Below are 26,944 nucleotides of genomic sequence, written 5' to 3'. Positions count from 1 at the left end.
ACTTAGTAACATGAAATTTGGTAGGCATGAGTAGACCCGCAAAAAAGTCTCAAGAAGCCACAGCCGACAAGACACTGGACGTCAGCTGTTTTGCTTAGAAGTGGTCATTTTAGGGTCAACAACTAAACTCCACAAAGTATTGAGCAAATGTCTGGAAAATTAGGTCCTCACTGCCAGTTTCATTTAGCAACATGAAATTTGGTAGGCATGTCTATAAGCACACAAAAAAAGTATCAAGAAGCCATGGCCGAAAAAGGCACAGAAAATCGGCCAATTTGGTTTCAGGCGGCCATTTTACTAATTTTCAGTTTTCCTTCAAGGGCCTTGTGAGGGGTTCAACTTTAATCATAATTAAGCAGACATGTCGTGTAATAATTATAGCAATGCCAGCTTAGGCCAAAAATGTCAGATGCATAACATCAATGCTGTCACCACACAGGAGCAGATGGGGATGTATTGCATACACCATATGCACCAAAATATCCGGACACATGGCCGTTATGCCAATAGGAAATGTTTGAGATGTGTGTGCAAATCTGTTGGATATTGTCTGGATGATTTACATACGTTTACACAATAATAATGGGGAAAAAAAACATCAACCCTAATATACATTGGCTCTTTTGAACAATTATGTTTGTGTTCCAGTTGGACCGTCAGAGCCCGAGTGACCAACAAGTCTGATATCCGCAATTGGAGCAACTCGAGAGGGGAGGGGAAGGTCTTCAGCTTTGAGGTCCTGGACGAGAGTGTGAGTCACGGCGAACACGCATGCGTGCGCATCACGTTACATGTCACACGTCTACTTGAATGCCGCGTGGCGTTCAATGTGCGCAGGGAGAAATCAGGATCACGGCCTTCAACAGTGAAGTGGACAAGTTTTTCTCCCTAGTGGAGCAAAACAAGGTGAGCGCTTTTTATTTTATTTTATTTTTTTCACTTTTCTGAATGACAAGCATGACATGTAGATAAGCCTGGGTGATTCATTGATTTGATTAAATAAATTGCGTTAATTTGACCGGATTTAAAAAATAATAATAATAATATATATATATATATATATATATATATATATATATATATATCTTTTTTTTTTTTCTTTTTTTTTTTTTTTTCCAGAGTTCATAGCACATTATTAAGTAATAATACATAACAGCAACAAAATGGTCCATTTTTGGTTGTGGAATTTCAGCTTATTTTTTCTGTGTATGTTTTTGAGTGTCGCAAATGAAGTCAAAGAAGAAGGCGAAACATAGAATTCTCCTCAATGACGATATTTTGACATCGCAGGTCTATCTGATCTCCAAAGGCTCGCTGAAGGTGGCCAACAAGCAGTACACGTCGCTGAAGAACGACTACGAGATCACGCTGGGCGCCAACTCGTGCATCGTGCCGTGCGAGGACAGCCAGGGCGTGCCCACCGTGCACTGCGACTTTGTGCCCATCTCGCAGCTGGAGGGCAAAGACCTCGAAGCCATCATTGGTGAGGAATGCAATGAAAATATGACTGCACTGGCAATTTAATTTCTCTCACAGGATGAATGATGTATCCATCCAAACATCCAAACTTTTTCGCCCGTTGCAACGTTTTTTGTTTTGACGAAACGATGCTTCCCGTTTTGATTCCGCAGACGTGATTGGTGTGTGCGAGGAGGCCGAGGACGTGTCCCTGATCACCACCAAGGCCGGCAAGCAGCTCACCAAGAGGGCGCTCGTGCTGTCCGACTCTAGCGGGAAGATGGTGACGCTCACATTGTGGGGAGACCAGGTAATGTTTTTTTTGTTTTTTTTAAATATAAAGATTTTCCTGTTTTATGGTGAGTCATCTGATTTTACCTCCATGAAGGACCAAAAGGACTAAAATTGCCACCTCAAACTGAAATAGCCAATGTCCTGTCTCTTTTCATGTTGCTAAGTACAATTGGCAATGGGGACTGAATTTTGCAGATGTTTTTCAAGTTCTGACCTTGTGGAGTTAGTTCTTATTTGTTGACCCTAAAATGGCCACCCTCAAAATGGTTGACGTGGTGTTGCGTCTCCAGGCTCAGATGTTTAACGCCTCCTGTCACCCGGTGGTGGCCGTCAAAGGGGCTCGCCTGTCGACCTTCGGCGGCCGCTCGCTGGCTGCGTTCTTCAGCTCCACGGTGATGGTCAACCCCGACATCCCCGAGGCCTTTGAGCTGAGAGCCTGGTGAGTGCCAATCTCATACACTTGATGTAACCCTATTGAATTTTGAATAAAAACTTAAAATATACACATATATGACTACTTTTTCGTAAAGCCTCCCAATCCCAAGCCTTGCTGTTTTTTTTTTTTTTTTTTTTTTAATTAATATCTTGAAAGCGAAGCGGGAGTAGATGGTTTCCCCTCTCGGTGGCTTTCACACCCTCTCCTGCCCAATCCCGCGATTAATAGTGAAATTCATGACCATCCCACAGAACCCGGTGGGAATCCCAAACATGCAAACGCCACACGGGAAGACCAGAGCCCAGGTTCGAACCTTGAACCTCAGATGTCCTAACCACCTGCTCCACGTTAAAGCACAAATCAGTTCTTGTTCCTTTCAAATGTTAGTGTGAAATTTGACTGTTCCCAAGAAGTCTGCTGATATGCAGACACATCTGCGTGCTGTTCTCTCCGGCGTCTCGACGCGGCCCGTCGGGACGCCGGAGAGCGGCCATATTTGCACGCTCAGAAGCGCACGTTTGTGTGCGCGTGTGTGAACAGATGGGACGCTTCAACGCAGAGCTTATTAGTCGGCGTGTGGTGCGCGGATGTGAAGCGGTGACTCATCTCGTCATTAAGGCTCCATGTGAGGGAATAGGAATGCTTTTGTTTGCTCTGCCCACATGTACTCGCCCTCCGTGTGTTTTTTTTTTTTTTTTTGGACGTGCTAGCGTAGCTTAGCAGCTCGTCAGATTTCATACTTTGGTAAGACTTTCCAAGTGTCTTAATGTTTGGGGTGTGCTTTGGTCAAAGTACCCCCAAGGATCAACAAATCAAGACAAATTTTACATCACATTTCTTTCCATGGTGACATTGGCTTGTTTTAGGGGCAGATCCGTCTCATACAGCGAGCCAGCCCTCGGTTCTTGTGTGTTCATTGGAAGAAAAAAAAGACATCTGTGCTGACTTCTCGAGATGATAGACTCATGGGTTCATGGGTCAATTTCTGGACGCATTCTTAAAGTTTTGTACATTATGAGCATAAATAAAACTGTGAGCACGTGCACTGTTTGTCAACAGGTACAACCAGGTAGGCCACGGCCTATGCAGTCAGTCCTTGACTGAGAGCCAGTTCACAAGCGGCGAATTCAGGACCAACTGGAAGTCTCTGAGCGACGTCAAGACGGAACAACTGGGACATGGCGAGAAGGTGAAACGCACGCGCACACGGGTGTAAGGCTGCTAATTATTACCTCCTCCGTGGTGTTCTTTGTCAGTTTTTCACATGTCAGGGAGTTTCTTTTTCATTCTTATTTTTTTGTTAGTTTGTATTTTTGCTCTAACACCTGAATTTCTCCTTTGAGGATCAATAGGTGGAATCTTATTTTAAAAAAGTAAACAATTCTTCCATGGACGATCAGATTCATAATGTCATAAATGTCAAGACTTTGAGTATTTTGTAAAATTATCTTTTATCACGGGCAAATTTGTTCATTTTGATTCTTTTTTTAGTGTTCTGTGGATGTTTAAGTTTAGTAATGTCAATCACTTTTTTTTTGTAATGAGCAAAATTAATGAGGTAAGAATTCAATGGGATATTAAACTACTAATGCAATAAAGGGGGGGGGGGACAACCTATTGCATGAACAAAGTATATTTCAGTTGTATTTAACTTTTTAGTATAATACAGACCGTGAATAGAAAAAAATCTGCAAATAATTGACTATCATTATAATATTTTTAGTTTTTTTCCCCTGATAAACACATGAAAAAGCGGGGCAAAAATATTCCACCAATATGTGGCGGGTTCCCTGAAAAATGGGGGTAGGTTCCAAAAAATGTAATAATAATGCAAATGGGTGAATGCACAAAAGGTCGAACCATGACTATGCGGGGGTCCAGTAAAAACTTGACCTTGTTTTTGATGAACACTGAGGCCTCCTCCTATGCTACTGAATGTTAATGTTCGTCATGACGATGGTACTTGGAGGGCTAAGATTTTTTTTACGTGAGAGTTGGCATTCAAAGTTTAAAAAATAGTGTAACAAATAATTTCAAACATTTTATATCTATCTCTTTTTGGCGCAATCTCCGAACTGTTCCGTCTGATTCCTGTGGTAGCGTCTGCTTCGAGATGGGCAGAACGAGGTCGAGGTCACCTTTGTCTTTATCTTCAAAGTGCTCCAAAGCATGTTGGCATCTGAGCTGCTAAGCATGCTGTCTTGTTATATTTATTTATTATTAAATTTTTTTTTTTTATTTCTACCCCCACCACCTCCCACCCCGCCCGCCCCCCTCACCAGTCCACCCTGCAGCCACCGGCATGCACGAAGGCCTCCAGAGATCTGCTGCTCTGAGAAATGTGCTTGGGTGCTTGATGGATGTCTAATTAACAACAAGGCTTCTGGTTAGATGGGGGCTGACATGTTTAGGACAGTGAGTCACTGGTCACTGAGGGTGGGGAAGTGTCATAGATTTGAAGCAAAAGTAGCGAAATTTGGTGCAAATCGCTTTTAAAAAAAATTTGTCACTCGATTTATTGCTAGTTGTATTTTTAACAAAAGTTGCTAGATGTGGTGCTGGTTGCTAATAAAACATTTGCCACTGGATTTATTGCTAGTTTTAAACAAAAGTCTCGATTTGGTGCTAGTCACTTAAAAAAAGTAACTAGATTTTTTTAAATTTTTTATTTTTTAAATTTTTAATTATTTTTTTAAATAAACGCCACTTGATTTGTTGCTAGTCCCTTTAAATATATATATATATATATATATATATATATATATATATATATATAGTCGCTACATTTGTTGCTAGTCTCTTTTTTATTTATTTATTTATTTATTTTTAATCTCACTATATTTGTTGCTGGTCACTTTTTTTTTTTTAAGTCGTCACTAGATTTGTCGCCATCAGGAGAACGTCTCCTAATTTCCAAGGAGGCTTTTGGCAGAGGGAGCCTTGGCAGCGGGGTGGAAATATTAGTTTGGAGCATCTCCTTCGTATGCTCAGAATATGACTGGAGCCTGTTCCTCTTCGAGCGTGGTATTTTATATGACTGCGACGAGCCTGGTCGCTGTTGCTCTTGTCACGATTTGTGATGCCACCACTGATTTATTACTTGTTGTCCTGTCGCGTGTTGACATGATCTTTACACGCCGCGTTTTCCCCTGACTTCTGGCAGAAGTAGTGCAAGCAGTGGATATTTCAACGTCCACGTGTACTACATGTGTGTTTGTATTCACACGTCCCACAGGGAAACAGTTCATCAGCTGTTCTCATTAAAGGCGACATTATGCATTTGTATCCCCCCGAGGTGTCATGATCACGCGTCTGTGGGATGCTTTGGTCCAAATACCCAAGGCTCAAGAATTAGACTGATTCTTAGTGGGGTTTTTTTTTGACATGGTGAAATTGGCTTGTTGCCATGACAACCGGGGTTTGGCTCTATAGGGGTTGAATGGCAAGCAAGAGCCTTTATATTTTTGGAAGCAGAGCCCAGAGTTTGAAAAACTTGAGCGAGACAACAAAAGTATAAATTTGCTGCATGTTGCTTTTTTTGAAGAATGCTTGCCATATTTGTTGCTAATAGCTTTTCTTAGCTATAGTCGCTAGATTTGTTGGTAGTCTCTTTTAAAAAAAATAAATAAATAAATAAAAAAAACAATTGTCTCTAGGTTTGTTGCTAGTCACTTTTTTTGGAAAGATGGAAAGAAGTTGCTATTCACGTAAAAAAATATAAATAAAAAAATTGTCACTAGATATGTTGCTAGGTACTGTTGTGAACAATAGTTGCTAGATTTGTTCCTAGTTGCTTTAAAAAAAGTTGCTAGTAGAGTTTTTAAAAAATATATATATATATATTACTAGATCTGTTGCTTGTAACTATTTTATAGGAGTTGCCAGAAAAGCATCTTCACTCGTGGAGGCAGCACTTCATACGCTTAAATATTCACAATGGCTGCGTGTCGCGGGATGAGGCGACCGGTATCGCATGGCCCGATTAACATTTATTGACTCACTGGCTGCTGATCGGAGGGTCCGTCGCAAATTGAATTTTTAGGGCGTTCTGTTGCACCGGGCACACTTTGTGCCAGAGTTTACGCGCCAGGGAAGTCGAACAGATGAGCCTCGCAGATGCAAGCTAGCGTAGTGTGTGACTTTTGATTGTGTTAGCAGCTAGCAGCTGGCCGAGCATCTTGGCAACGTTTTTTCCTACGATGTAGCCAAGTTTTGATCCAGTGTTGTTGTTTTTGGGGTTTTTTTTTGATTGGATTTTACTGTTTGTTGTGTCATGCCCAGCTGCTTGTTGGCCCGACGACAACACCAAAGAACACAGAAAAAGAGTGCTAGAAGTATGCTGATTTGACCTCAAAAGAGATGAAACGGTGGACAGATAAACTTTGATAAACATTTCAAATGGTTAGTATTATCGCTTCATGTTCGAATTATTGTCTCTACCCCATTCAGCGTCATGTTTCAAAGGGTTAGATTACCGTTTCAGATTTTAATGATCGTATTTACCGTAAACCGTGCTAAAATTTCACACTGGTAATGTTACCACTTTGAATTTGAATTGGCATTACTCCCGAATATACCGTAATGTGCTAAACTGATAAAATGTCAGTCAACGTTAGTATTACCGTTTCAAATGTAAATCATTGTTACTACCATATTTAGTTTATTTTGGTAACATTTCAAATGATTATTTCCTTTTCAAATTTAAATTATAGCTACTACTACATTTAGCATAATGTGTTACAATATGATAATTTCAGTAAAAATTGAGTTACTAGACTGTCAAATTTTGTATTAATCTTTTTAAGCATTCATTTCATATTTATAAAAACAAATAATAATAATAATAATTTCAAAATCAATTGTTGCAATGCATGTGATGCCTTTGTCTGTCATTTAAAGTGGAAATTACTTACTGTGTAGTACTATTCTGAAAATAGCGATGTGTGTGTTTGCGTGCAGGCGGACTACTTCAGCTGCGTGGCGACGGTGGTGTTCGCCCGCAAGGAGAACTGCCTTTACCGGGCGTGCCCCAGCGAGTCCTGCAACAAGAAGGTTCAGGAGCAGGACGACGGACGCTACCACTGCGACAAATGTGGCAAGGACTACCCCGACTTTAAGTACCGTTTCATGCTCTCTGTGAGTACGCGTTCACATCATTTTGTACTAGGATATTGTCTGAAAATGACATCTGCAAATTGTTTTGACAAAAATCTGAATTCCGATTTTAATCAATTTTTCTTTTCACCTTCACTTAGAAAAAGTAAAATATTTGACATTCATAATAAGTTTGGCTTCTGGGATCTGCTTTCCTGATAACCATCTGTGAAAATACATTCTTCCTCTTGAGGGGGGAAAAATAAAAATTTATTTTCTCAAAACATCGTCGTCATGTGATGCGTTCAGGTGAACTTGGCCGACTTCGGGGACAACGTGTGGGCCACGTGCTTCCAGGATACGGCGGAGACCTTGCTAGGTCTCGGTGCTGACCGACTCGGACGTCTGAAGGACACAGTAAGACACACACACACACACACGAGGGGTCAAACCAATTAGTCAACTTTACTACTCTGCATGTTTACTATGCCGATCTGTCCAAATGTATTTTCGTGAAACCGGTCCGTGACACCCAACAGGTTGGAGACCGCTGTACTGCTGAAAAAAAAAATCATTTAATCGACCCGACATCGCATTATAGTCGACTACAAAAAATCCTTAGTCGTTCCACTGTGTTAGCATTTGCATTGTGTGCTTTGTGTGTCAGGATGAGGACGCGTTCAATGAGGTTTTCCAAAAAGTCCACTTCAGCAAGCACATCTTCAGGAGTAGAGTCAAGCTGGAGACATACAACGTGAGCGCACACACACACACAGTCAATCAATAATCTGTCATTGTTTGGGATATTTCAATTAGTGTTGTCACGGTGATGGCGCTCGTTATGGTGTGGGCCTCAACATAAGTCACGAAAAAGCATTTAGCCTCACTAGCCTCATGATTTACATGGCAGCTCGAGCGTAACGACCACGGGAGTGCTGTGTCGCTGCCGACCTTGTATTCTGTATTCCATGCGTCTGCTCTGTGCAATATCTCCTTGTTGATGAATCTCAGACACAGGAGGAATTTTTTCTAGTAAAATGATCAGTTTTGGTCATATTTTTGGTTGTAAAATGGGAAAACAAAATCATTTTTTTTGTAAAATAAAACAAATAATGAAATTACACATTTCTTGTGAGTCTTGTAAAGTTAAGAAATATTTAAAAAACTAAAAATTCTAGTAAAATTAGGATTTTGTAAAATTTACAAAAAACGATTAAAATCTGAAAATTAGAAAAAGTTCTTGTCAAGCATTCTTTTTAAAAAATTAAACGGTTAAAAAATATTTTCTTTAACAACTTTTACCTAGTAAACTTTCAAAAAGTATTGTTTTCTTGTACAACAAGGCATTTTTCTTGATTTACAAAAGTAATAAATTGCAAAAGTACAAATGTTTTCTTGTAAGTTGAAATTTTTTGTTCAAAAAACATTTTTTAAATGTGAAATTACACATTTAACTACATGCATTTTTTTTAAATATAATTCTATGTATTCATTTTTAAATCACCTTTGTATGAAATTGGTCTTGTAAAATTACCCCCCAAAACATTTTAATTTTTTTTTTTTTAAGTATTATACTTTTTTATACCGTATATTGAAACATTTTAATTGTAACATTTTTGAATTGTAAAATAACATACATATTTGCGAAAAAAAAAAAAGAATAATTTGTAATTGTCAAAGCAGGGTTTTTTTTTGTAATAATAAATACAAATGCATAGGAAAAGGAAAAAAAAAAAAAAGAACTCTTGGACACAGGAAGCTGCTTCAGTTGTCATTTGTTGTTGTTGTTCAGGATGAGTGTCGCGTGAAGGTGACTGTGATGGAAGTCCTCCCGGTGGACCACCGGCAGCACAGCAGGAGGCTGCTGAACAGCATCCGCGCGTTGGCCTGCGGTAACTGAGCCTCACCTGAGGCGCACCTGAGTCTCGGTGGTCCATACACTTGACAAGAAGGAAATGACGCTAAATACAAATCATGTTTTTTTTATTTTTTAATCTTATTTGGATGACATTTGCAAGTGGAATTAGTTTCGTAATCTTCTGATGCAAAAGCTCTTTGTGTGTGTGACTCATTGTGTGTTTGTTGTGCATGCGTGGGCTGTTTTACATTTTTATTCACTCTTGATTCGCAGCCCGCGTGGGAAAAAAAAAAACAAAAAACCCCGCCTTCGTTAAGACAAACGACGGGGTGGAAAAAAGTGATTAAACGAGTTTGTCTTCTTCACGTTTGGTCGTTTTGTAATGGGTGACACATGATGGACGTGTGCAACAGGAAACGCATCTAAATGTGTTGCATTCAATTTGGCACCATGGACTGGACCACCCAGACCGCCTACCGTGTACTTGTACTTGTGTACTTTTTCGTACTTGGAGGCCAGAGATTCCTAACTTCCCAGTTTCCCGGAATGCACTTTTCCTAGTTGTAGGTGGAAACTTCTCGGTTACTGGGAATGCAATTTGAGGTGTTTGAATGTAATTTGATGAGTTTCCTGGAATGCCCTTGAGTTTGGAATTTTTTCATCTGTCTGAAATGTAGTTTTTGTAGTTGGAAAACTTCCAGTTTTCCTGGAATGGACTTTTTTTTCTGAGTAGAAATTCTAACGTAAATTTCCTTGATGTTCTCAAGTTTTCTTGGCTGCACTTTTCCTAGTTGAAGTTCGACACTTTTCACATTCATATATTTCTTATTTCTCCTCAGTGTGCAGTTAGAGTTCAACTTCACACTTTGTTGGAATGCACTCCCAATTATTGGGAATGCTTTTTTTCGGAAACGGAGTTTGGAAATGCCAAGTGTCCTTGAATGTAGCTTGACACAAGTGTAAAAGAGGGAAGCAGCTGATGGACAATTCCTCTGTTATTTAGATGAAAAAGTTGTGGAACAGGAGTGGATTCATTCCAGTGTCTTCTTTTTTAAAATCACGTCGCTGAAGCCAAGAGTTACTTAATGTGTCTTTATTTAGCTTAGCGGTGTTGCATAACACCAGTGTGTGCGTTTGTGTGTTTTGGACATTGTAAGAGCAGCTGAGCTCTTCAAAGAAGTCTGCAGAAGTAGTGGACATTTAAAAGAAAAAAAAAAATTCAACAATATTGGGGATATGATTGACAATGCAAAAGTCAGGAGGTTTGATTGACAGGTGGGCGAGGATGAGGCGTGATGGTAACAGGGAGGAGGCGCAATCACGGAATGGGAAAATGATTGATGCGTGTTGAGAGGTGGGGGGAGGAGGTGCGGTTGCCATGGGGACTACAGTCACTCAAAAGATGGAGTGCCGAGAAGAAATGGAACGTGGAGGACTTAAGGGGAAGACGAGGAAATCTTTTTCTCCATTGAAATGAATGGAAATGCTTTTAATCCGTTCCGGCCTCCCCTAAAAACTCAATGCAAGGTTTGGGTGATGCATTTTTAAAATAAAAAATATCACTAATATGCATGTCATAAAAACGTAGTAATGACTACAGGCCGACCAAAATAGATTACATTTTTTTTTATATTGTTTTAGCCAGATTCCAATGTTTGGCTGAATAAAATTACAATAACTGATTCATTGACTGATTAATTTAAAAATATATATAATGAATAAAATAACTTCATTTTTGTCCCCAAAACGCTTAGTGATAAAGAGATGAATTATAGGCAGAACATTTGACTGTTTTACAATACTTCATCCTTGAGTATTTGTTGAACTTTAAAACAGAACTATTTTTTTTTGTTTTGTTTTAAAAAAAAATAAAAATAAAGAATTTTTTTGGGGGGGGTATGAATGTCGTCTTTGTCTTGTTAATTTTTGTTTTTAATTGCCGATTTGAAAATGGCTAATCTGCCGAGTAATGGGGCGGGGCCCTAGTAAAAAAGCAGTTTTCAAATATTTTTGCTTCAATTCAGTGGACATTGCGCTTCTTCCTCTGGTGTGGGCCCCTTGGCCACCTGGGGGCAGTGTAATACACAGATACACATCCAGATGGACACACATTACTCCTCTGTAAGCCACTGTAGTAGTTGTCATTGTTCGCTGAGGATGAAGAATATCTGTGACTGTAGTGCCATTGTTCATCTACATATGTTGCTGCACTGTTTGTGTTGAAATATCCACTCCTTGAAGCGTGCTAACGCCGCTACATACAGTAGATGCCATTCATTAGCCCGTCGCGTCTTCCTCTCCTTCCTTTGATGGACAAGCGAGAAGTCGGCAGGCTTTAATTGAAAGCCTTAACGAGAACATGGCCGCCGCCGCCTCCTGAGGACTGCTCCAGTTTCTCAGTCTCTCACGCACGCACTGAGTGATAATAAAAATTATGAAAAGTATTCATCTGGTGAGGGAATCTTGTTGAATGTTTTAGTCTAGTGCCATCGAGCCCGATAGGAATACCCGACCAAAAACGTCCGCCAAGGCACAGCAGTTATGCGCCTGAAATTGAACTCTTGATACTCGTTGTAGCCCCTTTTTTGTTTTGTTTTTTTTTTTCTCTCCATTTTACTAGCACCATCCTACTCAGCTCCCACACCACCTCTTCATTGTCCTTCCTCCTTCGCTCCCTTCTCTTCTTAGTCCTCCGCCCTCTCCTGTTCCACCCATCCATCTCCCGCCACCCCTCTTCTTTCTCCACCTATTCATCCTCCACCCCTTTCTCCAACTTGTCCTCTTTCATCATCACCACCACTTCTACATCTTCCTCCACGCTTTCTCCAACTTGTCCTCTTTCACCACCACCACTTCTACATCTTCCTCCACGCCCTTCTCTTCTTCACCACCACCACCTCTTCATTTTCCCCTTCACTGCCTTGCCCTCCTACTTTTCTCTTCTTCCTCCCACTGGACTGCCGGCCTCCTCATACTCTACAAAGAAAGTGACTGCAGAACACTAACATTGCTAATGCTGACACTCTTTGACCTGACACCCCCCTCACCACTAATACGTCCTGACAACACCACGTGAGTGTGTGTGCGTGCGGGCGTGCGCTTGCTGCATATTTGATATGACAGCGAAAGTAGGACACCAGAGAGGCCAAAATACTTCTTTCTCTTCTTTTTTTTTGCCTATTATTGTTTTCTCTCTTTGGCTTATCAATGTGCCTCAGCTCATTTATTAGCAGGACTGTTTTATACACACAACACACGCACACTAACAGGAGGACGCAGTTGTTTGAGGACACCTGTTTTTTATTTAGAAACTGTGTATTTGTGTTGTGGAAGGGAGGAGGTGGTGATGGAGACAACTGGTGGGGGTGATAATGGAACATGGATGGTTGAGGAGAAGGAAAACACGCGGAGGAGAAGATGGTGTCAGCAGGTGGTGAAACTGGAGAAGATAGGAGATGAAGGTGGAGGAGGCAAGGGTGGAGGAGCTAGGATATAATGGTGGAGGACATGGAAAGGGTGGAGAAAAAGACAGTAACATGAAGTGAAACTGAAGAAAATAGCAAGTGGAGGAGATGGGAGGTAATAAAGGGAAAGGTAAGGATGGAGGTGGTGGATGAGAGGGATGTGAGACAGTGAAGATGGTGACAATGTGGTCGAACTGGAGAAGATGGGAGATAAAGGGGGAGGAGACTGCAGGATGATATGGAAAAGAGAGGGAACGGTGGAGGAGTTGAGTGGAAAACGAGAGTTGGAGGAGGTGAAGCTGGAGAAGATTGGCTTTGAAAGCAGAGGACAAAGGAAGAGGTGAAAATGGAAAAGACAGCTTGGAGGAGATATGTTGTGGGGAGCTGAGGATAGAGAAAGAAATGAGTGGAGGAGATGAGAAAAAGGTGGAAGAGAGGTTTAGAAATTTGCTGTGGGAGACGATGGAGGAGAATGAAAGAGTTGGGGGCAGAGGAGATGAGGGGGAGAATTGACACAAAAGGAGGTGAAGATGGAGATAAGGAGAGAATGGAGGTAAAAAATGAAGGACTGGAAGAGTTGAGGTTGGAGGAGAAACAAGAACAGGATTTCAACTATTACAAACTCCTCTTCACAGGACAGAAGATACAAGTGACATCATCACACACCACCAAGGTGACATCATCAGGTGACATTACACAAGCATCCACACTCCTGGTCTCCAGTTTATCTCCAGTGGTCTTCTTAACATTTATGATGACACACACACAAAAAATCTTTGTGCTTGTGTTGGCATGATTGTGGTCACAGTCAAAGGGAAAAAAAACAGCCTAACACCCAGATCCAAGACCATGGACCATAACCATGATCTACAGTCAAGACACTGACTCTGGCCAAGACCATGGGCTATAACCAAGAACCATGTTCCCAAGACCATAAACATGGCCAAGCAGTCCATTGATGGGGCACCGTCCGAGATCTAGCATTTAGGAAAGCCTTCTTGAGAAGTTTGACGGTAAGTCTCCAAGTTTGAGGATGGCGAGGTCCTTGTTAGGCACTCCCACTGTGTACCATCTTTCCTATGTACACCTCAAAATTGTAATCCGCAAAAGTTGAATGGAGGCAACTGGACTCTTGTTTTTGTTTAATCCAAAAGGCTTCTTGAGTTCTAAATCTTAGATGTGGAGTCTCACTATTTAGTATGTCTCTGGCGTTGTTGTCATTGCCAGTCATGGCTGGGGAACGACCGTCATGACCAACTGTCTTGGGGGGAGGGGGGAAGATGTCAGGACAGACGCAAGATGCAAATGATCGCCCTAATGGGATACACCCACCATAGCCGTTAACAGCGAGACGCCACACCTAAAATTAAGAACTGAAGCATTTTGGAACAAAGGTGAAATGACTTCAACAAACAAGAACAAGTCCAGCAGCCTCCATTCAACCTTTGTGGATTATCATGACCTGAATGACTTGAGAATCTACACAGACATCAAAGGAGTATGTTATTTTCCCTGACTGAGACATTTCTGCACAAATTTTGGACTGTACACAGTACACGTTCTGGGCCTTTGTACTCTTGACAATGGACTTGTGAGTCCCTTTTCCAAGGTCCAAAGTGACCAAGTCTTGGGTCAGTGCAGAGTTAGCAGTGATGCTAGCAGCGCTAAACAGAAAAAGCCCCCAGCAAAGGGTGCTGCCGCCGCACTAGTGGCCCTCTGGACCCCACTGGGGGGGCCCACTGAAGTTCTTGGCAAACACTTGTTCTTCCTCCTGGCAGTGGTCATCCCGTCATGTTTATCCCTGAAGTCTTTCTCCTTCCCCTTGCCAAGCAGCCGCACCTCGTTGGGCCCCACTTTGGCCTTGCGACCCCGCCGGGTGCAGTTCCCGCGGCCCCCCTTGGGTGGCCGTGGCAAGGTTGAGGGTGGCGGTAGGTTGTGCTGATCACCATGGGGCAGGTACGGTCGCTGGTGTTGGTTGTTACGGCTCCGGTGACGATTCAGGTGGTTCAATGAATCGCCACCGGTGACACCGCCTGGCCCGCCCTCTCCCTTCAGACAAGTGGGTAGCTCCTCCTTCCTCAGCATCTTCAAGTCTTTCCCCTCCATCTCTGGAGGCGAAACGCACACCAATGAAGAAGTGGATCCTCGGAAGTTCCTCAGCCAGTCCCAAAGAGGCAGCGCCTCACAGTCGCAGTCCCAAGGGTTGTCGTTGAGGCGGAGGTACTCGAGGGAAGGCAGGAGAGCCAGGCTCCCCGCCGACATCTCCGTCAGGGAGTTGTTGAACAAGTAGAGCGTGGTGAGGCGCCCCAGGTCATGAAAAGCCTGCCGGTCCACCCACTGGATGCGGTTCTGGTGCAGGAGCAGGCGGTCCAAGGCGCCCAGGCCCCGGAAGGTGTTCTGGTGGAGGCTCCACAGGCGGTTGCCGTGCAGGAACAGATGGCTGAGGTTCAGCAGGTCAATGAACAGGTCGTCCTCCAGGAACTCCAACTGGTTGTCCTAGGAGAGAGCACGGCGTTAGGGGGAAATCTTGACCGTTCTTTATTCATGCTCCTCATTTCTCTTTCTGGCAACGAAGCTCACTTCAGGTGCACTTTTTTCTATATCAAATGATCTGTTATCTTTTGTCAGTTGATTTTCCAGGTAATGTTGTTTGAAATCATTAATGTAGGCATTTCTAACCCCTTTTTGAAGTGGTGTCTGTATTTATTTAAAAAAAAAACTTTATTTCGCGGGAGGCTCAGTCCCTTTCACACGCAAATGGCGAGGGATTGCTTTATGCCGCAAAAACATTCTGATCTATGATGGGATTTATTACACATAATCCTCCTAATCCAGGACACAGATTGATTATTCCTCTTTATTTCTGTCGTCTTTTCGCAGCGGATAAAAACATTTGACTGCGTATTATGTTATCTGTTAAAAGTGTTTGTGATCAAATATCTGTTTAAAGGTTTATAACTACAGCAACATCAGTACAAGGTTAGTTAGCCTGTCTCTGGCATTGTGCATTAGCATTAAGCTATCAGATTTATAAATGATGTGCTTATTTTCAATCCACACTGTGTGTCTTTTTGTGTTCAGTTTGACAGTAAATGTCAACTGATATGTTGAAACTGTTTTTATTCTTTACAATCTACTCATCATTATTGGAACTGTGTTAAACCTCAGGGAATAAATTTTTGTTAGTTAAGAGATGCTGTTTACCCTGACAACTCCCTGCATTTTTGTGTTTGTTTGAAACAAAGATAAGTGAAAGAATAACATTTGCGTTATTGAAATTTTGGACAACTTTACTGTACAAAAACGGTATGGGCATCGGCCCTCCAAAACGGGAAAGAAAGAAGAAAAAAAAAAAAGATTTTTAGTGTTTTTGGGGAGGCCTGGGACAGATTAACAGCATTTCCATCGATTTCAATGGTGAAGAGATGATTTGAAGATACACACGTACAGAGTCGTCAGTGCGAGCACTTTTGCGTACCTGCAGGTAGAGATACTGGAGGTCGTGGAGGTCGGCAAAGACTCCCGGCGGCAGGCTGAGCAGACCGCAGCGGTACAGGTGCAAGGCGCGCAGTCGGTCCAGACCCCGGAAGGTCTCAGCGGCGACCGCCTTCAAGTCGCGGTTGTCGCCCAGGTCCAGCTCTTCCAGCAGCCGGAAGCCGTGGAAGGCGGACGGCTGAATGTACGAGATGTTGTTGGAGTACAGCCACAGCATGGCGGCGGCCGGCGGGAAGTGTCCGCGCAGGAGCCGGCCGATCTTGTTGTTCTGCAGGAAGATGCGCCGGCTGTCGGCCGGGATGCCCTCGGGCACGGCCTGGAAGTCGTGCGCCTGGCACGACACGGTGCTGGGCGACGTGTAGCAGATGCAGTGGCGCGGGCACGGCAGCGACGCGTCCAGGCCGCACAGAACCAGCAGCAGCTCCGCACCGCCGCAACCTGAACGGGGACACGGATGCGTGAGTCGCGCAGCTGATAATGAACCGAGACGGTAAAATGTCAACTAAAAAGCCTGTTGACGTGATCCGGGAGTAGTGAGTGAGTGATTAAGAGAGATGGGGGGGGGGGGAAAGATGCCCAGGGCCATGGTACCCCGCCCCCCAATTTGCATTTTTGTGTATTTGAACGTATCGATAACGTGTTTCTATCTGCGCTTGTGTTTCGTCTTGTTTTTGTCTTATGTGTGTGTCGTACGTGTTGTTTGTATATGTCATGTTTATTCATGAACGCGTCAGCATGCGATTGTGCATGTTTCTGTGCGTATGTGTGAATGAGTGCGTGTCATGTTGTGTAATGTTTTCACATGTGCGCGTGTGTGTCCTGTCAGTTGTGGTGTTCATTTGTGCGTGTCCTTCATGTTGTGTGGGTGTGTTTGTTTGTTCCAATCCAAGTAGGAGAGTGGAGTCAGGCAGCATTACTAATGTACATCTGTGTGTGCCACACGTGTGTGTGTCCTGGTTCAATTAGCATCCATATGCCAAAAGCCTGCAGCTCCTCGTGTGCAGCTTTGAAGTCGACTCGATTAAAAAAAAAAAACAAAAAAAAAGAAAACACACATTTGGAAACCCCTACATGATAGCGCGCCCACAAACCACAAAACAAGTGCTGTGCATGTAAACACTACAGATGCATATTTCAAAGTTGCACGCAGGAGCCTGGCATTATCATTTGGGTTTTTTTTTCTTTTTCTGGCTAACAACACATGAGACTCTGAGAGCAACGCTCAAAATGCTCCCAGGACTCAATAATAGATGGCCGGCACACTAAGTTCTTCTTTCCTCCGTCTTCCTCACTCCTCGCACTTTGCGTCCCGGCTAAATATAACACAAGCCTTGCAGACGGGGGGGCCCCCACACGATTGGGACAGCGAACGTAGCACAGTCTGGTTTCAGGGTGACTGTGAATGCAGCACGGCAATGTTTTCAGTGTGACAGTGAACGTGGCACAGCGTGTGTTTTCAATGTGGCGGTGAACGCAGCGCAGTGTATAATTTCAGTGTGACAGTGAATGCAGCAGCAGTTTGCAGTGCACTGGAAACAACTGCTGCATTCATGAGATCAGGATTTTCCCATACACGAGCTGCTGAACATTTATCACGTGCACATTATTATTATTTTTTTTTTATAAATTGTATTTTGTATGATTTACAGAGACTAAATAATTGGCTACTTGCTGCGTGTGGGTGCAGAACGGCTGCTTCTTGATTGACAGCTGAGCTAATTCAATCTGCTCTGCCGCGGTTGGCCTCGTGACCTCACAAAGGGAGACCCTCAGCCTAGTTTGTGCAAAATGTCAATAAAACACATCCTACTCACCAAAGAGGCTGATTATTTCATGCATTCATGTGTGTCGATCGCTACAGACGCGTTTTGCTTTGACGGAAAAATGCTGATTCGAGCTCGGGCCGGCTAGAATTTGAATTAATTTGATTGGTTAAAGAAACGGAGGACAGATTAGATTGACATGGCAACACATACGGTCGAAGCTGAAATCTGATGGGGTGAAATAAAATCCACATTTACTGGAACCAGTGCAGAATAGAATGGGACAGTGATTGCAGCACATTTGTAGGATGGAGCAAAACAAACAAATTTGCCGATGCGTTCACTGTCATACTCCAAACTAATTTTGTGATGCGTTCATTGCCACACTGCAAACAAATTTTGCGATGTCTTCACTGTCGCACTGCAAGCGCATTTTGTGATGGATTCACTGCCCCATTACAAACAGATAAACTTTCTGCCTTCACCCTGTGATGAGGACGGGTGCGTGGAGTCCCACCGTCGCCGGGGACGTCCGAATGCCTCGTCCCCTACCCACCTGTCCGGCGTGTTGCAAAGCTAGCACGCTAACGAGCCGCATGAGGCTTTTGTTTAGCATGACCGCAGACGGCACGTTTTCGTATTCGGATACTAAACGACCCACCTCGTATTGACAACCATACAATTGTTTAAAGGAGCCACATGCTGCTTCACCAAGTCCCAAACTGGGCTGAAAGTACCAAAGAGGAACTGTGCGAGTGACATTTTGACCGGCCGTTAAATTTTGAACACGCGAGCTCGTTAAAGTGTCCGTTAAAGCGCAGTGTCCTCACTGGAAAAAGCGACTTGAAAAAGTCCTATTTCCTTTTTTTCTGTGCTTGTTGAACTTCGAACGCATCACATCGGCTTGTGTCCCAGCTTATGTAAACAAATGTTGTGCTGCATTCACTGTCACATGCGCAACGGTTTTACATAGAGTTGCACACACTTGCTGCCAAAACCACAGTCACCATGGCAACGCAGCCTTCGTAACTTGCTCCACTGTATTGATTTTGCCCTCCAGCTCTTCATTTGAAAGTCATACGTTCTTATTTCTCCTGCTCCTTTGAATATGCAAATGAGGCGAGTCTCCTTTTATTGAATCAAACAAAGTGAATGCGTTACAGCATGACCGTGTGTGTGCGTGTTTTCAATCCACTTGCTGTTTACGAAGCTGTCAATCAAATTTTACAAAACTGTCAATCAATGTTTCTGACTCTGTCAATCAAGCTGCTGTGAAGAAAATCATGTTGACAAGCGGGATATGTTTTTTTCAAATAGTTTGCAAACAATAATGATTTTGTGGGTTGTCAACGTGAGCCCAACCGTTGTTGTTTTGTCTTTTCCGCGAATGAATTTTTTTCAGGCTTCTGATTGGCCGAAAGGGTCCACCACGCCCCCCGCCCCCGAATGAGGCGTTTAAACACTTTAGTGTTTGCATATTGATGTGTGAAAGTGGGACGGAGGGTCTCGAGGGAGCCATTGAGGAGCTCGTTAAAGTCGCTAATTAGCAGCTGGCCTACCTGGGAGCCCGAAAGGGGCGGGGCCACAGCCACGAGATGCATACTCAGGACAAGCGTCTAATGTACACATGGAGATCTACAGCATGTAAATTAGTTGGTTATGAATTTGGTTGGCTAGGATTAGTTTGTAGCTCATTGGTAAGTATGTCAGTCAGTTAATTTGTCAGTCGGTTAAGTGGTTGGTTATTTGATTTGTTGGTCAGTTAATTAGTTAGGTGGTTGGTTGGTTTATTGATTTAGTTAGTTGGTTAATGACTTTATTTGGTTATTTTTTTAAATGCAGCCTATGCTTTGGCACTTGCTGAACTGAACCGGCGGATTGTTGACGTTACAGTAATTGTGTGTGTGTGCGTGTATAAAACGTGTTTATTTGGTTCATGTGAAGGTCACACACGACAGCTAAAAATACAAGCGTAGCGATTGTAGGGCGGACAGAAAGTGCCAGCTAAGCGTCTTTCTTCACGCGCTAATTGAAGTTGATGTTGACGACGACGACGACGACGACGATGATGATGATGAGGAGGGGGATCATGATGATGATGATGCACTCATGAGTGCGCTGAGCTAAAGCGAAAGCCAACGGCAAGCCGCCGTGGACTTTGCGTGACGCGGCAACGGCTTAAGGAGATTAATGTCGGCGCGTTTCCAGGCCGCCAACCACAGACTGCTCAGTGCATTTTTCAGTTGCTATTCGCTGCTGCGAACAAACAAAAATCTGCAATTGATGCCCGCTCTGTAAAGGTTGGAATTGCACTCTTGGTCTATGAGACAACACAGCGGCCTGACGAAATTCAAGCGCCTCATTTCACTTCAACATAGTTCCTTGGCACCGAGATGCCACAAGATGGCTTCATGTTAGACACGGCCTTGGCCTGAGCACAAAAATACATACATAATAAACTGATTAATAATAATATGCGTACGCGCGCGCACGCACACACAATATCATCATCATCATCTAATTTGTTGCGCTTTCTGTGATGCGTCAGCATCTATTTTTAGCTGGCTGGTGCACCTCCACAAGTCACTGTGCTTTACAAGATAAATGAGGACTTCAGCGCCTCCTCAAGTGTGTGTGTGTGTGTGTGTGTGTGTGTGTGTGTGTGTGTGTGTTGCCACCTCAAAAAAGTGTAATCTATGCATAAAAATTCCAACACAATCTGCTCTGAGCTATTTTTTCCCCATGGGAGAACAGAAATGGTCCGTTCCAGGGTCGAACTGTGGCCATCTTGAAGCTTTAAGTCAGTTGCCTAGTTGTCATAAAGTTAAGTGTAAAAGGAAGTGAACTACTGGTCACAGAAAAACTGGTGCTTTAAATGTGATATCACTTCCTGTTGAGTTTGAGTGATGTGATGATCGCCATAGAACCGGAAATAGAGGCTTTTTATGATGGTCACAATGTTTTTTTTGTTGTTGTTGTTTTTTTCCAGTGGTTCCACCTAAAGTTCCACTTTTAGTTTCTGGTAAAAGGTTCCCATGTGTTCAAAGGTATGAGGACTTTTCAAAAGTACTAGCCCAACCAGCAGTGTCTTAATTTGACCATCGCTTCCGCAGTCCAACCACATAACTATCTCTAAAAGTTCTCAGTTCTACTTGAGGTTCCAGGAACTTTTAAGTCTTTGGAAAAGGTTCACCGCCACAGATCCAATTAGAAAAGTTCCTGGACCTCTTGAGAAAGTACTACCTCCACGAGCAGGGCCTTCTTTTGACTCCTGTAAATAACCCTCAAAACTAATTTAGATATTAGTTCCTGCAGTCCAAACAGACAATGCACCCCCAAAAGGTTCTAGTTCTACCTCAAGTTCCAGGAGCTTTTAGTTTTGGTACTAACACTAAAGTACTCCAATGGAGTATAGTCAATGGTTCAAAGGTTCCTAGACCTCTCAAAAGTACCACCCCCAGTAGCAGGCTCCTCTTTTGACCCGAAAACTTAATTTAGACAATAATTCCCTTGGTCCAAACACAAAGGTCCTCCAAAAAGTTCCTAGTTCTGGGGTAAAGTTTCTGCAGTTAAACTCAAAGAAGACCCTACCAGGTGAATGGTACTTTGGAAAGTTCCAAGAACTTTTAGTCTGTTAGTCCACTCCAACTTGCTAAAATGTTGTTCTAGTTAGTGAGTTAGTTAGCCAGTGTACTTGAGGAGTCCGGCTGCTAACCTGTTTTCCGGGTTTGGTCACGTGACCTTCGCAATGCAAGCGCTACAGCAATAGTGATGTTAATCTCAGTTGACAGCAGAGGGCGATATCGCCCAACATGGCGGCCCCCTGAGACGGATGACAATTGAATGAATCCGCTTTAGTTCCGCTATAAGTCGTCTCTGCGTCTTCCAGGTGACAAAATTAGCAACGACAGTTACTTTTATTGAAAATACTGTAACAGTGAATGTGTTCTCTGTCCTCCACGAGCCAGATTGGACCCCCCCCCCCCCCTACGGCCCGGTTCTGGCCCGCGGGCCATACGTTTGCCACACCTGGGCTAAAGTGATCGCGCGCGCGGACACGGAACACACACACACACACACACACAGAGAATGCTTGCAGTGGGACTCACGGCGTGTGAACATTCTAGAATCTTGGTCCGCGCGGGAGCAGCATGCTCCTCCTCCCCCGCGTCGGTCAAAGTGAAGCGATGGCGCCGCCGGTTCCGAGTGACTTTTGGGAAATGTCTTCCGACAAATGGCGGGACTTTACGTGATGAAGCACGCCGTCGCCGTCGTCCTCCTGGGCTTCTTCGTCGTTTTGTGCGGACTCTCAGCACGCCGGCATCTGCTCCACTCCTCCCTCATCCCTCCCTCCGAGTCTCTCCCCCCCCTCCCTCCCTCTTTCTCTGTTGTTTGTGTCAAATCGGTGACCACGTTATTAGGTACACCATCCCGCAGCACCCACCGTCAAAATGCAATCACTGCCGTTTCTTTGTACTTGCCTTTATTGTGTTATGACGTGAACAATATTGCACTTTTGAATTATGCAACGCTCCAAAGTGCTCAGTGCAACTTGTGCTGTTTAATAATCACATGGTGATTATTTTATACATAGTACATACATTATTATGTTCATAACTTGAGCGTTTGTGTGCTTATTCCCATGTCGTCTCAGTTAACTTTTTTTTTTTTTGTACGAATGATAAATAATAACAATAACATTTAAATATCACGAAGCACCAAGCATGCAACAATGGAAGACAAAGTGTGTTGTTGTGTTTTAGAAATGTTTCCAGATGAATGTGGAAACGTAATTTGAGCATTAATAAGCATTAAGTAAGACAAACGTGTGTGTCAGCTGGGTAATGGCCTTTTCAAATATACATGCAAATGCATATTTATAATGCATTTTTATGTGTGTAATATAACTGTAGTATCAAAGCAAACGCTGATTATGGATGCTTATTGGGATGTAAAATGGTGGAAGTATAATTTTTTTTTTTTTTAGTATAATATTATCATCTATTTTTAAAAATAGAATTATTTGAACTTGAAATTAATGCGTACGCAATCGATGAACTAACGGAAATTAGCATCAATGTTACACTATTCGTAAAGAGAATTTAAAGTATATTTAAATCCAAAATGTTCAACCAACCCATATATTGGCAAATGTCTGCTAGCTTAGTGCTAACATTTAATGTGAAATGTCATAGACAGGCTAATGGAAATTTGCATCAATGTTACGGGAATTATAAACCAACAAAAGAGAATGAAACGTATATTTAAACACCAAAATTGGGCAGCCAATGGGCACTCCCGCTCACCAGACCTCAGGATAGGTCACCAGGGCGAATGATTGACAGGCCGCGAGGGCCGAGCGACCTCTGCAACCTTTCGGCGACCTTTGACGACCTTCAGAGCTACTGATTAACGTACGGCTGGGCTCGGCCAACATTTCCGGCGAAAAGGTTCGATTGTTGCGTCGCTTCCCCGGACCGGACGCTGCAGAACCGACAAACGAGCGCGTGTGTGTGATTGTGTGCCACTTGAGCATTTCAACATAATTAGCATGACCACAACCGCTTTGGTTCTCACAGAGTTGAACACTTTCCTCTTTTTTTTTTTTTTTTTTCATTCCGCTTTTCTAAATCATCTCGTGATTTGTTATCAGCCAATTGAGTGTGGATATCTTAGAAGCTGCGGCTAATTGGCTCGCTAATCTACTCGCTTTCATCTACGCACGCACACACACACAAACACACACACACACTACTTGGTCCAGTTTGGAAGGAGAAAAAAAGTTTGAGATCATTTTGACCTTGCGGCAAAAGTTGTGCAGATTTTTTTCAGCACTGTATTGTAAAATATAAAAACAAAAACAAATATTGTTTTTGCTCTGAACTGCTCTAAAATGCCACAAGATGGCACCAAAGACAGGAAAATCGTAATTGGTGTTCTAAGAAGTATGTCGAAGTGACACATCGTCACTGCCATCTGAAGATCTTTGAATGTTGGGGAGTGGCTAAGTTTAGCCTGGGTTGTTCATAGAAGTTATGGAGAGTCTCCGATGCGTGTGTATGTACACGTCCGCTTCCGGTGCATTTATTTATTTTTTTTTAAAAGAAAATAATCAGTCATCCATTTTTTAGGGCTAACGTTGTAACATGAGTTTGAAATGTTTTATGGTTGACACGCACGCAGCACACTCGTTAGTGCACACTGCCCCCTCGTGGGCAATGTGTAAAACGCAAGCGCTACATTGACAGTGACACCTCAAATAACGTGAGTGAAGAAAACGTCAGCTTGCTGTGACAGAACATGTCCATTAGTTGTTTATAATAAAGTAATATCAGTGGTAGAAAGTAAACAAGTACAAATACTTTGTTACTGTACTTGAGAAGTTTTTTCAGGTATCTTTATTTTACTTGAGTATTGGTTTTCATTGGGCTAATTTATAAAAATGGGCGTAGTATGTAATCGACGGTAAAAATATTTGTTTTACTTTTTCAGAATCTGTACTTTTTGACTTTTACTTTTTGTACTGGAGTTGAATCAGTACTACTACTAGTCCTACTTTTACCAGTCTGTACTTCTACTTAAGTAGAGTGTGAGTACTTTAGCTACCTCTAAAATTAAGCATGACAGAGAGCTTTTTCGTGATATTATTATATTACATCTATTGTGTGTGTGTGTGTGTGTGTGTTTGAGTATAGAGTGAACCCCTCATGCTCACGGTTCGGCACTCACGGATCCACCTTCTCTGATTCGCTGATTTCTTTCAAATAATAAATGTTTTTTTCTTTTTTCGGGGGAAATCAACCCCGAAAACGCTTATTAACGGTTTACACCCGCTTATTCAATATTTTTTTTGGGGGGGGTTAGAAAAAAAAAATTAGTTTTTTTTCCTCAATGCAATTGTAACGGCCGTCAATTATCTGCTGATTTTTACTATTTGCTGTCCCGAATGGCAAATAGCGAGGGTCCCATGTTTGTGTGTCGTGTGTGTGTGTGTGTGTGTGACAATGATGGTCAACGTAAAGATGACAAAGATGTTTGTAAAGATGACATTGTCACATGCCATGTTGTATATTGCACTTTTGTTATGAAGGCAATATTAACGTCTCATTATCGTCGATGTTCTCGCTCTTCTTGTTTCTCCTCGTCTGCTGATACGCGATCGAGTTTCCTGCCTTGACGGCGATTCATCAATTATTTACTGGTTCCTGCTCAAGGTCACCCTCGCACCTCGCGCACACACACACACTGGTTCGATTCACCAGTCTGACGCACTGCATACACGAACGCGAAGAGCAGGACGACGACAAAAGCAATCCGGGACGCCTCTGCTGCAGATCCAAGAAGCCGCGAGCCAAGTCAACAAGTTCAGGTGAGACAAACACGTCCGTCCGTGCATCTTCTCCAGCGTTTCTGCATCCATAAATCGTGGCTTGTTCGCCATTGGTGGCAAACGTACAACACGCCTTGTGTGCAAGTCGTCAGTAGAAATAAAAATACAAAAAAAAAAAATACTAATAATAAAACTGGTAAAACTAGAAGTACTACTTGAACTTCAGTACAGACTCTTAAATGTAATGCATTTGTTGTTAAAGTCTTTCGGTTTGTACCATCCTAGGGCAATACGCTTAGCTAACGTTGTGAACTGACCAACAAAAAACGTGAAATTACCAAATGATAACAACAACAAACTACATCTTACATGTATGTATTTTATTTTCCGGATTAGAGAATTTGCCAGAAGCTGGCAAAAGACACCACCAGTTGCCCTAAATTGGGCCATGGATGGGGAATATCTTTCTTCTCCCAATCTGCTGCCCAGGAAACATGTTTTTGAAATGTGGGAAGAATATCTACGGAAATCATGATGATCTCTCCTCGATTTACTCAAATATTGACTTAGTGTGCAATTTGGGCCTGTTAAATTGGGGAGCCGGCTGATGGATATACAGGTACTCGAAGCTCCTTTGGGGGTTCCAGAAGCTTGCTAGTGGGTCTGGAGGCCTTATAAGGGCACAAGAAAGTTCTAGAAGCACTAGTAAAACGACTGAGGCACACACCCGATGACCGCACACTAACGTGCCGCAACACAGCGGTCGGGAACCACTGCATTATGGGATGGAGCCCCACCTCCAACGAGACAACCCCCGCTGTCGCCGCCGGGACTCCGCAGACGCCGCCGTCCTGCAGCGTGGACGAGTCGTACAAGTACGTGTTCTTGCCCGTGTGCTACTCGCTGACCTTTGTGTTCAGCCTGGCGCTCAATTCGGTGGTGCTGCTGCGCTCATGCCGCGGCCGGCGGCGGGCGGCCCGGAACGCGTCCGTCATCTACATGGTCAACCTGGCCGCCACGGACCTCATGTACGGCCTCTCGCTGCCCTTCCTGGTGGCCAGCTACGTGCTCAGAGACCGCTGGATGTTCGGGGACTTCATGTGCCGACTGGTCCGCTTCCTCTTCTACTTCAACATCTACGCGTCCATCTTCTTCCTCACGTGCATCTCCCTGCACAGGTCAGCTCCCTCTTGATACTATTAATATGTTATTACTATGTTGTTACATCTTTTTTCCCCTTTACCTGGATCTGCCAGCAAAGGTCAGCACCCTCCTTTTACTATGACTATTAGTGGGTTATTACTATGTTATTACAAGTAGAAGTACTACTTGAACTTCAGTACAGACTCTTAAATGTAATGCATTTGTTGTTAAAGTCTTTCGGTTTGTACCATCCTAGGGCAATACGCTTAGCTAACGTTGTGAACTGACCAACAAAAAACGTGAAATTACCAAATGATAACAACAACAAACTACATCTTACATGTATGTATTTTATTTTCCGGATTAGAGAATTTGCCAGAAGCTGGCAAAAGACACCACCAGTTGCCCTAAATTGGGCCATGGATGGGGAATATCTTTCTTCTCCCAATCTGCTGCCCAGGAAACATGTTTTTGAAATGTGGGAAGAATATCTACGGAAATCATGATGATCTCTCCTCGATTTACTCAAATATTGACTTAGTGTGCAATTTGGGCCTGTTAAATTGGGGAGCCGGCTGATGGATATACAGGTACTCGAAGCTCCTTTGG

At 43.1% G+C, this 26,944-nt stretch overlaps 3 protein-coding genes across 9 annotated transcripts in view; 2 read left to right on the top strand and 1 right to left on the bottom strand.

Moving 5' to 3' along the window:
• The window catches only part of LOC133466750 (replication protein A 70 kDa DNA-binding subunit-like), a 16,640-nt gene extending 7,135 nt beyond the window's left edge, over window positions 1-9,505 (top strand). For 3 of the 6 annotated variants that reach the window (XM_061750726.1, XM_061750723.1, XM_061750725.1), the window contains 10 exons: window positions 649-751; window positions 838-906; window positions 1,291-1,483; window positions 1,632-1,768; window positions 2,043-2,191; window positions 3,248-3,377; window positions 7,148-7,324; window positions 7,592-7,699; window positions 7,950-8,036; window positions 9,075-9,505. In XM_061750726.1, the coding sequence (XP_061606710.1) occupies window positions 649-751; window positions 838-906; window positions 1,291-1,483; window positions 1,632-1,768; window positions 2,043-2,191; window positions 3,248-3,377; window positions 7,148-7,324; window positions 7,592-7,699; window positions 7,950-8,036; window positions 9,075-9,182 (1,261 nt within the window). In that variant the 3' untranslated portion in view covers window positions 9,183-9,505. Of the gene's footprint in view, window positions 1-648; window positions 752-837; window positions 907-1,290; window positions 1,484-1,631; window positions 1,769-2,042; window positions 2,192-3,247; window positions 3,401-6,469; window positions 6,590-7,147; window positions 7,325-7,591; window positions 7,700-7,949; window positions 8,037-9,074 lie in introns of those variants that run through there. The other 3 variants (XR_009785029.1, XR_009785031.1, XR_009785030.1) reach the window with 3 other exon arrangements.
• A 2,914-nt stretch (window positions 9,506-12,419) lies between these two features.
• LOC133466756 (reticulon-4 receptor-like 1) lies at window positions 12,420-22,171 on the bottom strand. Its single transcript, XM_061750738.1, has 3 exons — window positions 21,972-22,171; window positions 16,083-16,537; window positions 12,420-15,100 (listed from the first exon to the last, which is right to left on the bottom strand). The coding sequence occupies exons 1-3, from the start codon at window positions 21,982-21,984 to the stop codon at window positions 14,237-14,239; spliced, it is 1,332 nt and encodes a 443-aa protein (XP_061606722.1). The 5' UTR covers window positions 21,985-22,171; the 3' UTR covers window positions 12,420-14,236.
• Window positions 16,395-26,848, top strand: LOC133466762 (P2Y purinoceptor 3-like). Of its 2 annotated transcripts, XM_061750747.1 has the most exons (3): window positions 16,395-16,589; window positions 25,077-26,370; window positions 26,703-26,848. In XM_061750747.1, the coding sequence occupies exons 2-3, from the start codon at window positions 25,973-25,975 to the stop codon at window positions 26,839-26,841; spliced, it is 537 nt and encodes a 178-aa protein (XP_061606731.1). In that variant the 5' UTR covers window positions 16,395-16,589; window positions 25,077-25,972; the 3' UTR covers window positions 26,842-26,848. The 2 variants fall into 2 exon arrangements, with proteins under 2 accessions (XP_061606731.1, XP_061606730.1); XM_061750746.1 differs by lacking the exon at window positions 16,395-16,589 and having other exon boundaries at window positions 22,202-26,370.
• The last annotated feature ends 96 nt before the right edge of the window (window positions 26,849-26,944 follow it).

This window comes from Phyllopteryx taeniolatus, chromosome 17, assembly GCF_024500385.1.
Source record: "Phyllopteryx taeniolatus isolate TA_2022b chromosome 17, UOR_Ptae_1.2, whole genome shotgun sequence".
NCBI lineage: Eukaryota > Metazoa > Chordata > Actinopteri > Syngnathiformes > Syngnathidae > Phyllopteryx > Phyllopteryx taeniolatus.
This window is presented reverse-complemented; position numbering and strand designations above follow the sequence as displayed.